The following is a 16,084-nucleotide window of genomic DNA, read 5'->3' as shown; positions in this document are numbered from 1 at the left end:
ATTTGCCTGAGTTAAAATAATACAAGAAGCACTCTTACTATATTAATTAAATACAAGTAATAAAGGTCAGTGGGAATAAAAATGTTTAAATCTAACTGTTTACAAATCCTGCTTTAATATTTTTTTCCATTGCAAGGCACACTTTAGATAACTTCTTCAGTGTGCTCAAAATTTCCAAAAATTTTGATTTTTAAATGTCTTGACAGGAACTTCATAAGGTTGTAAGAGTTATCTCTCACAACCTTCTTTATAATCCACAGTCAACAAAAACAATGAATGTTACCCAAATGAAAATATTAAACACTCGAGAATCAATATGGAAAAAAGAAAATTTTAATGGTTGATTTTCCCCAGAGAAGATACTTGTGAGATGAGCTTCCAGTGGGAGGTCCATTATCATTGTTCCTAATTGGACTCTTATTATCTATTCCCAGCATATAAAATCATCATATCAGCCAACCTTTGAAGAGAGAGTTTTACCAGAAATCAGAATTCGTGACTCAATGGAAACCTTTGTCTGTCACCTCTTCACATCATCAAAGTCATTTCCCTCCAGAGGAAAAAAAGGAAAAACAAACAACACTGAATTCTCTGAGAAGAAGGAAGGGTGTGTCTGAATCCCATACCTTTACTATTTAAATATTAGAATCTTTTTCTGCAGACTCTCTTAGGAGATACATGTCGCTGTTCATCTGTCTCTCCCTGTCTCTCCTTCTAAGAGCCACACACCCTGGATACCTTATGACTTCCCTGTTCTCTGCTGTATGAACCCATGGTAAATGCTTCTTTGTCTATACATTTCAACTCAGGCAGTGTGAGAGCTTTTTGTTCATTCATTTTGAGTTTATGTCAACTCATCTCTATGCTTTTTGCAATAATTTTATTGATCACAATTTATTGAGATTTGCTATATGCAAGGCACTGTGCATGCCCTGTAATGCATTTATAATTAAGTGTAGAATAAAAGTTGGTAAATAACTCATAGTAATTCATAGTTAGCACAAGCTACATGGAGGCAAAGTAACATGCTCATTGATATACAGAATTTGTTCTTATTAACTGGGATGTCATTGTTAAAGAACTTAACAAAAGGGTCTTAACTGTTAACTAGAATTTCACAGGATAGAGTGATGAAAGAATAGGGAAAGAAAAGGAATTGTGAGTTAAAACTGAAGACCTACCAAAGTTCCTTTCAAATAATAATTATATTTGTATGATGCCTGTTAGGACATAGAAGAAGAAAAATGTTTTTTTTGTTTTGTTTTGTTTTGTTTTGTTTTTTGTCTACAGAAGCATTCACTGACCCATTCTGGTCTAGAACCACAATACTTTTGTCCTGTAGAACCTGCCCAATCAAGGTGTTTACCACAGTGTCTACTTGGCCTCCCTGTCACGTTATTGGTTCTAACACTCTGAAGAGAAAGGATTTCATATTATTCATCTTGCTATCTTCAATACCCATAGAAAACATTTTGTATATATATCTTTAGTTTGTTTTAATATTAAACTTTATGCACAGCTTAATAGTATATTCTTGAATCACTAACATAAAGTTTTTAATTATTAGCTCATATACATTGTAGAGTTATTCCTTGCATGGCATATCTAAGTCATTGATAGATAAAACTAAGTAACTATAAAGATAAAATTATCTATCTCTCTACATATATATATATATATATATATATATATATACATATATATGTGTGTGTGTGTGTGTATATAAAACTACATATATGAAATTATTGATTAATTGCATTTAGACAAATCTAAATACAATGTCCTTTAGAATAATAACTTAAAATTTCTCACTTCATTGTAGTCTGCAGATGTCTCCTCAATTCACCTATGAAATATTAGTCTCTATTTTACCTATACCCGTAACTTTGTCATGTCCATAGAATAATCAGAAGAGATGCATCAAATAGTTTACTAAAATCAGGGTAACCCAGGAGTAAATCTCCTTTTGTACTTTATCAAATAGTAAAAATCTAATGAATCACAAAATCTGACACTTATAAACAGTTTTGAGTCATCACTGTTTTCTTTCCTAAGAACTCAAAATGATTTTCTTTCCCAAATGAATTTAGCCATTTGATACAAAATGGATGAAATTGGACGAAGTTATGCTATGTGAAATAAGCCAGTCAGAAAAGGACAGATGCTGAATGATCATACATACATCAGGTACTTATAATGGTCATCTCATGGAGACAGAGCATAGAATAATGGGTTTTCAAAGTCTTGCATACTTTATCTTGATCATGAATTACCAATTTCCTATTGCAGAAATTCATCAACTATTCCAGGATAGAACTGACCCACAATCAGGGATGGTTGTCTATGGCGGGAGATGGCCCGCTGATAAATCACAAAACACTTGAAAGGAATATTTTAAAATTGAGTACATGTCTTCCTTTGTCTGCTATTTCTTAATGATCAATAGAAAAAAGTTCTGTGTTTTCCTTGTTTTGAGACTATACAGCAAAACATTTTTTTTTGGAGAGGGTGAGAAATATACCATATTGTTTGAAGAAAAACTTCATAGGCACATTTGGCATGAATACAGAGATGAACATCAAATATAACCTAGAAGAGGAAGGCTTACAGTATGGTGTTTTGAAGGTGGTGATGGAATGTTCTGTAGCATCAGCATGGTGTTATCACTATTTTGTAGGTTTTTTATTGACATGTAACTCAAATATTACAATATTGACCTTCCTCATGTACAGAATTCAATGGTTTTTAGTGTATCTGTGAAGTCATATGCCCATCACTATGTTTTAACTGGAGAATACCTTAACCACCACCCCCACCATAAGCATAGTCCAACCCATTAGCAGTCCCATCCAGCACCTCCCAGCCCACAGCCTGTGAAAGACACTAAGTACTTTCTGCCTATTTTGAACATTTTGTATAAATGGTGTCAAACCATGCATGATCTTTTCTGTCTGCTTTCTTTTACTCAGAGTGTTTCAGGCCCATCCATGATGTGCCATATCTCAGACCTTATTTCCCTTTTATTTCAGAATAATGCTCCACTATATTGAAGTGCTGCATTTTCCTTATTTATTCATTACCGAAAGAACTTTGCATGGCTTTCACTCTCTGGTCTTATTACCAAAACTACACTAAACATCCACATACAAAAACAATGTGAATGTGTGTTTTCATTCTTGTGGGTATGTATCCAGAAGAAAAATTGCTGGGTGACATGAGAGCTTTATGTTCCATGAGATGAAGTAATGAACTGTTTTCCTAAGAGTTTGTACGATTTTCACATTATTTCCCACTCTTCCCAACACTTGTCTTAATCTCAACTCTTGTTCTTAACTTCCATGATGAGTGTGAATTGTTTTCTCACTGTTTTGGTTTTAATTATCTTAATTAATCAAGAAAAACATTTTCAGGTGCTTGTCATTTGTGTATCTCACAGAAAAATATTTATTGAAATCTTTCAGCTATTTATTAATTATATAATTTTCCTTTTCATTTTTAAATTGTAGAATTTTTTTAAGAAAAAATATTTTTAAGTTGTTGATGGACCTTTATTTATTTATTAATTTATATGTGGTGCTGAGACTTGAACCCAATGCCTCATACATGCCAGGCAAGCGCTCTACCCCTGAGCTACAACCTCAGCCTGCAGAATATCTGTATGTGTACTAACTAGTAACTCTTTTATTGGCATTATTAGTGTTCAGCGAATTCAATATACATTAGAAATATTTTACCAATTCTGTGTGTTGTCCCCAAATCATTGTCTTACTAGTATCCTTTAAGAGCCCATTCAAAATTTTTTTCATGATGCCCAATTTGCTATTATGTATCTTGTCTAAGAAACCATTATACAATTGAAGACTATAATGATTTATTTTCCTGTTTGTTTTTAGTGTCTTACTCTAAGTTCTGTGATCAATTTGTGTTAATTTTTGTGATTGGTGTGAGAAAGAGGTCCAAATTAATTGTTTTGTATATCTCTATTTGTCCCTACACAATTTTGTTGAAAAACTATTATTTCCCTAAGGAATTGCCACAAAACATTTAAACTAACTCCAATGATCATAGACAGGAGTTTATTTCTGTTGTTAATTCTACCCAATGGTCTCTATGGCTGTATTTAAGAGAATCTCACATGGTCTTGATTGCTGTAAATTTCTAGTTTCCAGATGGAGAAATGTGAGCTCTCTCACTTTACTCTTCATTCTCATTTTTTTTATTACTCTGGGTTCCTTGTTTATTCAAAACAGTTTTATGATAACCTGTCAACATCTACAAAAACACAGATGGAATTTTCATGGGACTGCCCTGAATTTGCAGATCAAGTTGGGAGATGTTGCTGTTTCCACAACTTTAAAGCTTTTGATTCATAAATGTGAGGTCCTCCCATTTATGTAGGTCTTTAATTCCCTTGAATAATACTTTGTAATTTTAAGTGCAATATCTTGCATCATTTTCATTTACTTTGTTCTTAGGTAATTCATCCTTCTTCATGCTATTGTAACTGGACTTTATACTGTTCATTTTAAATGTGTAAAAATAAAATTGAATTGCTATGTTGGTCTTATGTTCTACCATTAAATTTGAGAATTTAATTACTTCTTAGATTCCCTATGCTTTTCTATATGCAAACCTATGTCATTTACAGAGATGGTGCTACATATTCTTTCCAACCTGGATATCTTTAAATATTGTTGTCTCACCTAATTTTTCTAGCTAGATTCACTAGTATTGTGTTGAATAAAAGTACATGGAGTGGACATCTTGTCTTGTTAAGCATCTTAGGGGAAAATCTTTCATTCTTTCATCATTAAGTGTAATTTTGATTTTTTTATATTACTGTTATTTTCTCATGGAAAAGAAAAACGTTTGCTTTTCAGAAGACTTGACAGGATTATTAATAAATCATAGAAAGTTTTGGAACATTAAAACTTATCAGAAAAATTCTTTGGATAGTTAGGGATTTATAATTCTAAGAACCACTCTTAACAGCACAAAATGCAAATAGAGTTCTATCTGATATTTGTTTACAAGTCACATATTACTGGGATCGCAAGGCCTTTGAATGATAACACGGACAAAGAACAGGTATAGAACTGAACTGAACAGACTTGAATTGTATTTCAAATTTCATTGTGTGGATGATAAAAACCTATTTTAAAAATTGTTTTCTAGTCTTGCTTAGAATTCTCAGAAGAAAATGGCAGAAGGAAATCATTCCCTTGTGACAGAGTTCATCCTCGCTGGATTAACAGACAAACCAGAGCTCCAGCTGCTCCTCCTTCTCTTCTTCCTAGGAATCTATGTGTTCACAGTGGTAGGGAACCTGGGCATGATCACACTGATTGGGCTCAGCACTCACCTTCACACTCCCATGTACTACCTGCTCAGCAATCTCTCCTTAGTTGACCTCTGCCAATCCACTGTGATCACACCCAAAATGTTGGTGAACTTTGTGACAGAGAAAAACACCATCTCCTATGTTGAATGCATGACTCAGCTCTACTTCTTCCTTGTTTTTGCAATTGCAGAGTGTCACATGTTGGCTGCAATGGCATATGACCGCTATGTGGCCATCTGTAATCCCTTGCTGTACAATGTTACCATGTCTAATCAAGTCTGTTTCTGGTTGGTATTTGGGGTGTATAGCATGAGCTTGATTGGTTCCACAGCCCACACAGCCTGCATGCTAAGAGTACTCTTCTGTAAGACCATAATAAACCATTACTTCTGTGATCTTTTTCCACTATTGGAGCTCTCCTGCTCCAGTACATTTATAAATGAGGTAGTTGTTCTGTGCTTAAGTGCATTTAATATCTTTGCCCCAGCCCTGTCCATCCTTAGTTCCTACATCTTCATCATTGTGAGCATTCTACGTATACGCTCGACTAAGGGCAGAGCCAAAGCCTTCAGCACATGCAGCTCCCACATTTTGGCTGTTTCTCTTTTCTTTGGCTCTCTAGCATTTATATACCTGAAGCCATCATCTGTCAGCTCTCTGGACCAAGGGAAAGTATCATCTGTATTTTACACCATTATTGTGCCCATGTTGAACCCTCTGATATATAGCCTGAGAAATAAAGATGTCAAAGTTGCTTTAAATAAGCTGCTTGACAGATATAGTTTCCTATGGAAAAGAGTATTTTGCTTAGAAAAATAACTATAAATCATATATATTTGATAAGGAAACCATTGAGCAATATCTATCAGTGAATTATTAGACTATTACTGATACCTGATTGTTTGGAAGAAAGGTGCCCAGACTGGACTAAATTCACAGGATCACTCACTGCACATCTCTGGGATGTGTCAGAATTCACATTTCCTGAGTAAATTTTATCACGTCTAGATACTTTTTAAAATAGTGCAAAACTCATCATATTTGATCATGACTTATATCCATGACACATGATTCTTTTTAGACAGGGTTTCTTTATCTTAATTCAGAGAATAAATACATTTAGATTATATCCTTTGATATTCTTGATTTTTTCCTGATATTTTAACCTACTATTTGTGTTTCTAAAACTGTTTTCTCAAAATACATAAATTTAACCATTTTTAATATATAGAATATGATCTCATCTTGTTACTGTGTGTGTGAAACCACACTAGGAAATATGAAGGCTTATGATGGATGATATTTCCTATCCAGAATAAAATATCACTGTAGAGGAAGAGAATGGCAATAACACACAAGACATTTTGACATGTATCTTTGCACTAATCCAAGCTTCATATTTTGGGGACTAGGCTCCCACCTCTACCTCCCAACACTTCCATACTCATTTTCCCTCATCCCAGAGAGATCATGCCTCACCTCCTCATACAATATAATTTCTGGTTTAGTTGTGTCATTCTTTTCCTATTGCATCCATATGGGGCATTTATTCATGTAGAAAAGTTAAAAATTGCAAAATTGTCTTTTTGAATAATAAGAACTACTTCCTATTCAAAGCTCATTCTTCATTCTGGGATAAAAATAGTTTTTGGAAGAAAGGAGGAAGTCTTTCTCCCAAAAATGTTCTTTCTCTCCCTTGTCCAATTAAGTTTCTATTGGGACCCTTGGTAACAGCAAGGAGAAAATTTTGAATTAGTCCTCCTGAGTGATAATCCTCATTATTGATAAGCCTCATGAGCTCTCTATAACATTCAAGATTTGCTCAGCTCCCCAACTTTCTATTCCTGTTGATATTAATATCAGATGATTTTCTCCTCTCTCCCTAGAAGATTTTCTCAGAATCATAGCGACCAGATATATCTGTTTTATTTGAGGGTCACTTCAATATGTCACAGCATGGTTTTGTTCTTTCTTATGCTCCTAACCTTCAAAGTCTTCAAAAATGTTATATTAAGGAGAAAAGCACAGACATCTCAAAGTAACATCATATTCTTTTCTGTTTCTCTCTGTGATGCTGTGCCCGGTCAGAACACCTGGGACTACTGAGTCCTCTTTAACTCAACATAAGCACTTGAACTTAGTTAAGGTATTTTTTCAGAATCATCTGCCTCATTCCAGATGGAAAGAACACAGCTTGTTCTGTCCACAGCTGGTCTTCCAATACATGACATGAACACTCCAATGTAGTATCATGTTTATCACTCTGCAAAAGAAAAACTTATAATGAGAGAGAAAGGAGACCATTCTCCATGTTGAGAATCAGAAGAAACTTCTTGATTTTCTATGTACTAACCCTTTTTTATTTTCATGCCCCAATTTATATGCCACAAAAATATATTTATTTATGTATATTTATCCATATTGGGGTATATTTGTGGGATACTTACATATATACATGCTAATGTTAAACAAATATGTATAAGCAGGTTTTCCATTAGTATTGCTTGGGTATGTTATATAAGGTTTTATGTATGTAGTAGCAAATTAATAGTCTAAGCATTAAATGAATAACATTCAGAAAATGTTTTCATATTAATAAATGATAGATATAAATAACTATCTATAAAATGTTAGTTATTTTTCCAATGATTTATTTATGTATTAAGTATGTTCAAAGTTTTTTGGGCAGTAGAAATTAGAATCCAGGTGAACCACCTGAGTCCCTTTACTACAGTACCCCCAGAGAACTGCATCTGCAGGGTAATGCTTCTCTACCATGAACATCTGCAGAAAATACACAACCAGAGGACCTGTGTTTTTAGATTGCTACCAAATACTGTGCCACCTTGGAAAGAGTTGTACAGAGAGAAACAGGTATACAGTAATGCACAGTTAATAAAAGATACACTCCAGAGCCTGCTTCCTGAACTCCTGCACACAATAGAAACAACCAAGACGCAACACTGCACCCTCTAAGCAGTAAGCCGCAGATGAGCTGACAGAGAAGAACCAACTGATGGGAGATCCAAAGCAACTAGGGATGGGGTTCTTGTACCCCAGAAACTCTGGAGGCATCCACAGACAAAAAAGGATGGATAACCGCTAAATGTCTAAAACTCAATGGAATCCAAAGAAGATTCAACAAGAACTTCCTTTGTTTTGCATGGTTTACTATAAATAACTCTAATGTCAACTTTGATCATATAAATCACTCTTTAACTTGATTGAAAGTTGTTACCGTAATAGCTTACATTGTACCTTCAACCCATTTTAATTTGCTTCTCCTAAGGGTTTAAAGCATTAACTGCAATCAATCTTTCTATATTTGTTTCCCTTGCTCTAGTTTATAATTATTCCTCTTACCTGCTATTTGTCTTCCTACACATTCACCATTTCCTCAAATACCCACCATCCATCTCTCCTTTCTACCTCATTATGTATTTTTTCCTCCCTTTCTTTCTTTTTCCCAATATTTTTTGCCCAATATTTATTCTTCCCCTCTTGCATTCCTAATTTAATATTATAGCAATTTTATTTAATTTAATAACTAATATTTTTACCTATTCCAGAACTCAAATTTTATACCTGGATTTGAGAAACTGTGGAGAACAACATCAAGAAGGTTTTTGTTTCTCATAAGGCTGAATAGTACAAAGCATGGCTTTGAAGTGATTGTAGTAAATAGGGCTCAGTATCTTATCTCAAGGTGATGATGATAGAGGCAGAGATCATACACTGAGTTAAAGTATCAATATCTGTGTATTCACCCAACACAGGGTTCTTAAGAAAGAGAAGCTCATAAAGTAGTATCTTGCTTAAAAGAAGTGATAACTATCACAATAGATGAGTAGTCTTACAAACAATATGAAAAAGCCAGGGCACCAACAACCAACATCCCATAATGCATCAACAACTGACTCCATCAACACCATAGTGAATGAAAAGTCAGAGAAGGAGTGTATATATAAAGAAAATGTAAACAGTGAAATTAGAGGGGAAAATACAGGAAGTGAAAGATCCCTTCAATAAAGAGAGATTCTGAAAAAGAACCAAATGGAAATTCTAGAAATGTATAATGATTTTATAAATATTTGGTTTACAACTAATTATACTTATTTATAACTCAATAAACCAATTAAGAATTCAATGGAAAGCATTACTAATAGATTATCCCACTTTAAAGATAAATTTTCAGGCCTTAAAGACAAAGTATATAATCTGCACTATAAGACATACTCAATGAAATATTTCATGAAGAATAAAAGGAAAAAAGTTTAAAGCAGCTTAGGGAAGAATTATATTAAAATAATAGTCAATCAAAGAAGAATCAAGTCTGACTTAAACATTAGAAGTGCTTCAAAAAAACATGAAATAAAGAGTCTCTCTCTATAATGACATTGAATATAAATGATTTTAACTCCTCAATCAAAAGACGTAGGTTGGCAGGTTGGACTGGAAAAAAAAAATAATAATTTGCTGTTTGCAAGAGACTCACCTCATAGGCAAAGACATCCACAGAATGAAAATGAAACAATGGAAAAAGATATACCATGCAAATGATACTCGTAAACACACAGGGGTAGCTATTCTCACAACAGAAAAAAAAAAAAAAGGAATTTTGACCCAAATTGATCAGAAGAGACAAAGAAGGTCACTTCCTACTGTTTAAGGGAATCACACAACAATAAGATATAATGATTCTAAACATTGATGTTCCAAACAATGGTGTGTCTATATACATAAAACAAATCCTCTCAACCTTAAGAATCAAATCGACCTCAATACACTAACACTGAGAGATTTAACACACTTGTCTTACCACTAGATATATAATCCATACATTAACTAAATATTCTACAGAACTAAAAGATACAATTAATAATATGAAGCTAACAGACATCTATAGAATATTTATTTCATCCATCAGTGACTGAATTTACTTTCTTTTCAGCAATACATAGACAATTACATAAAGTAGACAGTATTTTAACTCCCAAAGTGAATTCTAGGAAATAAAAAAAAAATACTTAAATTTTATTAGATCATAACGAAATGAAATTGGAAATAGATTATAAGATAAAAAAGTAACCACTCTAACACTTGGAGACATTATTATTTAATATGCTTTTGAATGATGAATGCCAAGCAGAAGAAATCAGGAGAGAAATTTTTTCCTAAGAATTAAAAAAAAAAAATTCTTAGAAGTAAATGAGAAAAGTCATACAATATATCAAAATCTTTGGGACAGTATGAAGGCATTTTTAAGAGGAAAGTTTATGCATTGAGTTCATACATTAAAAGAATAGAAAGATAGCAAATAAATAATCTACCACTACAACTCAAGACCTATAAAAACAATAACAAACAACATCAATAATTAGAAGATAAGAAATAATGCAAATGAGCTCCAAAAATCAGTGAAATTGAGAATAGAATAAATAAATAAGATAAATGAAACCAAGAGTCTTTTTTTGAAAGGATAAACAAAATTGATAAACCCTTAGTCAAACTAACCAAAATAAAGAGATGAAATACTCAAATTAACAAAACTAGAGATTAAAGAGAAAATATCACTACAGACACTATTGAAATCCAGAAGACCATCATAAAGTATTTTGAAAATTTATAATCCAATAAACTAGAAATTCTTGAAGGTATTGACAAATTCCTGGACAGATAGGACCTGGCCTATCTGTAGGATTTTTATATAGCATGAGTACATAAAAATCTTGAGTGAATCAATATCAAGTAATGAAACTGAAGCAGCTATCAAAAGCCTTCCAACAAACAAAAGTCCAGAACTGGACCATTTCTCAACTGAGTTCTACCAACCCTTCAGAAGAAATAATACCAGTTCTCCTCAAACAATTCATAAAACAGAAAAGAAGGGTACACTGCCAAACTCATTTAACCACTATCACCCTGATACCAAAACCAGACAAAGGCATATCAAGGAAAGAATGCTTTGGACCAATATCCTTGATGAACATAAATGCAAAAATTCTTAATAATTTATTGGTAAAACACATACCAAAACACATTAAAAAAGTGCAACATGATCAAGTGGGTTTTATCCCAGGGATGCAAGATTGGTTCTACATATGAAAATCAATAAATGTAATCCATCACATAAGAAGAGTTAAGGGAAAGAATCATATAATCATCTCAATAGATAAAGAAAAAGCATTTGACAAAGTGTAGCACACATTCCTGTTTCAACCACTGGAAAAATTAAAGTTAAAAGGAACTTACATAAACATTGTAAAGGTTATGTATGACAAACCCAAGGCCCACATTATACTGAACAGAGAAAAACTGAAAGTAGTTCCTCTAAAAACAGGAACAAAACAAGAATACCTACTTTCCACATTCCTATTCCACATGGTCCTTGAAATTCTAGCCAGAGTAAATAGGCAAGAAAAGGAAAATAAAGGGATTAAAATTGGAAAAAGAAGAGCTCAAATTATCAGTTTGCTAATGACGTGATTCTATATTTAGAAGACCCAAAAATCTCAATCCAGAAGACTTCTAGAAATGGTAAATAAATTCATGATTTCATCTCACTACTCAGCCGCGCGACCAGCACGCTAGCTTCATACTAGAGGTTCTAAGCATAGAAGTTAACTAGTGAGATCAAAATAAACACACATAAACTCAATTTACCTTTTTCTTTGACCAGGTCTGAGACGGCTCCCCCTCTGGCTCCTGCCTCCAGCCACCCGGTGGGGCAGCGAGGTTTACACAAGACTAGCACCAGAGAGAGAGAGAAAGAGAGAGAGAGAGAGAGAGAGAGAGAGAGAGAGAGAGAGAGAATGCCAGAGAATGGCCTTTTATTGGGGAACAAGAAATTCAGGGGAAAATTCCATCAAATGAAGGTCAAGGGGGACAGCATTCCAAGGTCAGGGTCCGTGATTGGTCTCAGGGTCAATGGTCAGTCACACCCCCACATGGATGGGCTCTCGCACCTAGAAAGGGTGGGGATTAGTTCTGACACAGTTATATGGAATGCCTCACACCCAGTCAGGGAGGTGCCCAGTCACGTGCGAGAATGGCTTCCCACACACTATAGTTGGAAAGGCAATTATTAAGGATACAAATAATAATAAATATTGACCAGGATGTGGGACAAAAGGTACACTCATACATTGTTGATGGGATTGCAAATTGATGAAACCACTCTGGAAATCATTATGGAAATTTCTCCAAAAACTGGGAAAGTAACCACCAACTCTCCTAATTCTCAGTGTATTTTCAAAATATTTCAAATCAGCATACTGCAGTAATGCTGCCACATCAATGTTTATAATAGCATAACTCACAATATTCAAGCTATAGAAACAATGTAGGTGCCCTTCAACAGACAAATGGATATAGAAAATATGGTATATTAGTACTCAGCCATAAAGAAGAATGAAATTATGTCATTTGCCAGTACATGGATTGAACTGGACACTATCGTGCTAAGTGAAATAAGTTACTCCCCCAAATCAGAGATCAAATTTTTTCTCTGGAATGGGTAAGCTAATTCAAAATAAGGGGCACGGAAGAAAGATAAAGGGAGATATGGAGAGAGGGAAGGAGGGAGGAAAAAGGGATACGGAATTTTATTGAAATAGGAGAAAGATCAGTAGAGTAGAAGAAGATGATTCACAGAAAGGATGGAGGGACTAGAAAAAAAAAACAGGAGAATGAATTTGACCAAACTTTTGAATATGCATACATGAATATAGCATACCAAATTCCAACACCAAGTAATCAAGTATAGCCATAAGGCACTAATTATATATATAAAATAAATATACACATACACTGTACTGAGCTTTTATGCATTATTGCAGAAATGTCAGTAGAGTAGAGGGAGGAGGCAGGGAGAAGGGTGGAGGAGGAAACTGCTGGGGACTGAATTAGAGCAAATTATATCCCATGCTTTATGATTATGTCAAAATTTATCCTAATGTTTTATATCACTAAAAATCAATAAAAAGAATGAGACTTATTAAAAATAAGGAAAAACACAAACATATAGAACTTATTAAATACAATTTCAGGAGAAAGTATGTAATCCAAAGTTTTAATAACTGAAAAGAATGTATGACACATATTCTATTCCTAGGTACTGTGATAAACTTGGATAATGTTCTCAGACATAGTTTTTCTTTCATTTCTTTGATACAAACATTATTCATTTAAAAGAAAATAGTTCTGCATTTTATCCTTAACATGTTTAGGGTTCGTTAGGATATCAAAGGAGTACACGTTAGGCAGAATCATATTTTTTGGCCTTCTCTACTACTTATAATTAGATATGAATGTTTCTCTCTCTCTCTCTCTCTCTCTCTCTCTCTCTCCTCTGACTTAACTAGCAGTTGAGTCAGGCATGGTTCTGTGGTTCCTCACAGATAGAATCATTTTACTTTGTTGTTCTACTGTTCTATATACAGCATCCATCCCATCTCTTCTCTCTCATAATGTCTATTGATCCCTCCTTCATCTCTACCACCTGACCATCAGACAGAAATATATGGAAGGTGAAGGAAATGTCCCCAGATTGAAGGACACTGATTAGAAATGATAGACCTCACCTCCAACTATAACCCTTTCATAAGGACTTACTCATACAGACAAATCCAACTGAAAGAGGGGATGAGTAATGTTGTGCCTATCTAGATGGCTGTAGGTTGAGCTAAGACTCAGGACATTTATTATTGAAGAACATGGAAAATGAATGTTAGGCATGACTAAAGGCTTTTTTGACACTTTTGATAAGTGTATTATAGTATAAATAACTTAATTTTGTTCTCTCTAGAATTTAACATTTGAGTTTTAACCGTGTATCTATGAAGAGTTATGAGAGTAAATGTGATTAAAATAAAATGTGTAATACATACATAACATAATAATTTGATAACTATTAGAAAGGTGTATGTTGTGCTGAGTAGAGTAGTACTTATAATATCTCAAAACTCTGAGTTCATTCTGATGACCTTTCTTATTCTCACAACTTCCCTATCCTGAGGTTGCTTCCTGACTCCATTTTGTCTTTCCAAATTTACGTGTCATTCCATGACTAACACAAGTGTTTAATTCTCATGCATTTCTCACCAGTCTAGGTTATAAATCAGGCAAAGCTCTGGTTCATCATACTTATTATAATGATGCTGTGTGTGGTACTCTTCACTATTAATGGATGCTTGTGGATAACATACTTTTAAAAATTGTCAAATTGCCAAGATTTTGTCTTGCACCATATACTATTTTTAATTCTAAAGTTTTATCATTATCAATGAGCAATGTTTATTATAGGGTTTATCAATTTTTCTAAGTTGTTAACCTTGGAAATTTAATGAATAAATTTTAGCAATTTGCAAAAATACTTTTCAAAACCAGGTTAAAACTCCATATCTAACAATGATTTAGAGTATTCTACAGTAAATTTAATAAAATTTCTTTTGATTTTTATTTCAAAAACTACATATTATTCATTGAATAGTGAGTAAAATGTTAATTGTGATTTTACTTTGAATCAAATAGGTTAGTATGAACATAATTTCTGTAATATACTTTTTTTACTTTTTTTTAGTTGTAGATGGACACAATATATTTATTTTTCTGTGGTGCTAAGGAACCCATCACCTCACACGTGCAAGGCAGGCACTCTACCCCTGAGCTATAGCCCCAGCCCAATTGTTTTATTCAGTCAGATTTTTTCACTGCTATGACCAAAAGACCTCACAAGAACAATTAGAAAAGGAAAAGTTTATATCGGGGCTCATAGATTCAGAGATATTAGTTCATAGACTGACTCCATTCCTGGGAGCTTAAAGTGAGCAGAACATTAGGGCAGAAAGGTATGGCAGAGGAAAGCAGCTGGGAAGAGAGATGGATTTCTGCACTATAAGGGCAAAATATATGCTCCAAAGGCATGCCCCCAGTGACCCACCTCCTCTAGCCACATGCTACCTCCCTGCAGTTAGCACCCAGTTAATCCCTACCAGTGGATGGAGACATCAATTAGATAAGACTCTCATAACCCAATCTTTTCACCTCTAGGTTTTCATGCATTGTCTTACACAAGAGCTTTTGGGGACCCTTCACATCTAAACCATAACACACGTATTTTCATTGTTCTTTTTTCATTTTGAAAAGGAATAAAAATCATCTCTTTGTTAAGAACTCCTCATGAATCTTGACAGTATTTGAAATATTTTAAGATTATCTTTTTTCAGATGAAGAGCATTCAGTCCACACATGAAAAGAACTCAAAAATTACTGGTAATGAATTTATTATAATGCTCTACTGCAGTTAGTGGCAGTCCAGGAACAAATATTCAAATCTTCCAAGTATTTGTGGTTTTCTTTGATTTTTCTATTTTATTCTAGTTAAAAAAATTACTTCATAAAATTCCTTTAATATATGTCTTAAATATTTTCTGAAAATTTTAAGTTTTAAATGTTATGGCATGAAACTCCCTAGAGCTCTAACAATATCTCTCATAAATTTGTGTTTAGGATTCACACCCATGTGACAATATTAAACATTTGAGAACTAATATGAAAATAGAAAATTTAGAATTTTGGTTGATTTCCCCAAAGGTAGACACTTGTGGGATGAGGTACCAGTGGGAGGTTATTATAATTGTTTGTTCCTAATTAGATTCTTATTGTCTATACCCCCATATAAAATCATCACATTAGCTATATTTTGCAGAGAGCCAAGTGGCTTTGGGTATCAGATTCAGAAAA

General features: G+C 33.8%; 1 protein-coding gene across 1 annotated transcript; it reads left to right on the top strand.

Annotated features, from left to right (window-relative positions):
- Positions 1 to 5,191: 5,191 nt before the first annotated feature.
- On the top strand, positions 5,192 to 6,160 carry LOC143386919 (olfactory receptor 8G50-like). Its single transcript, XM_076841695.2, has one exon. It carries the CDS (start codon positions 5,201 to 5,203, stop codon positions 6,158 to 6,160), a length of 960 nt encoding a protein of 319 aa, XP_076697810.2. The 5' UTR covers positions 5,192 to 5,200.
- Positions 6,161 to 16,084: the final 9,924 nt, after the last annotated feature.

Source organism: Callospermophilus lateralis, chromosome 2 (assembly GCF_048772815.1).
Source record: "Callospermophilus lateralis isolate mCalLat2 chromosome 2, mCalLat2.hap1, whole genome shotgun sequence".
NCBI lineage: Eukaryota > Metazoa > Chordata > Mammalia > Rodentia > Sciuridae > Callospermophilus > Callospermophilus lateralis.
This window is presented reverse-complemented; position numbering and strand designations above follow the sequence as displayed.

Bases quoted from the DNA above. Each gene is read 5' to 3' on its own strand.
- LOC143386919 (XM_076841695.2), top strand. From the start codon at position 5,201: ATGGCAGAAGGAAATCATTCCCTTGTGACAGAGTTCATCCTCGCTGGA.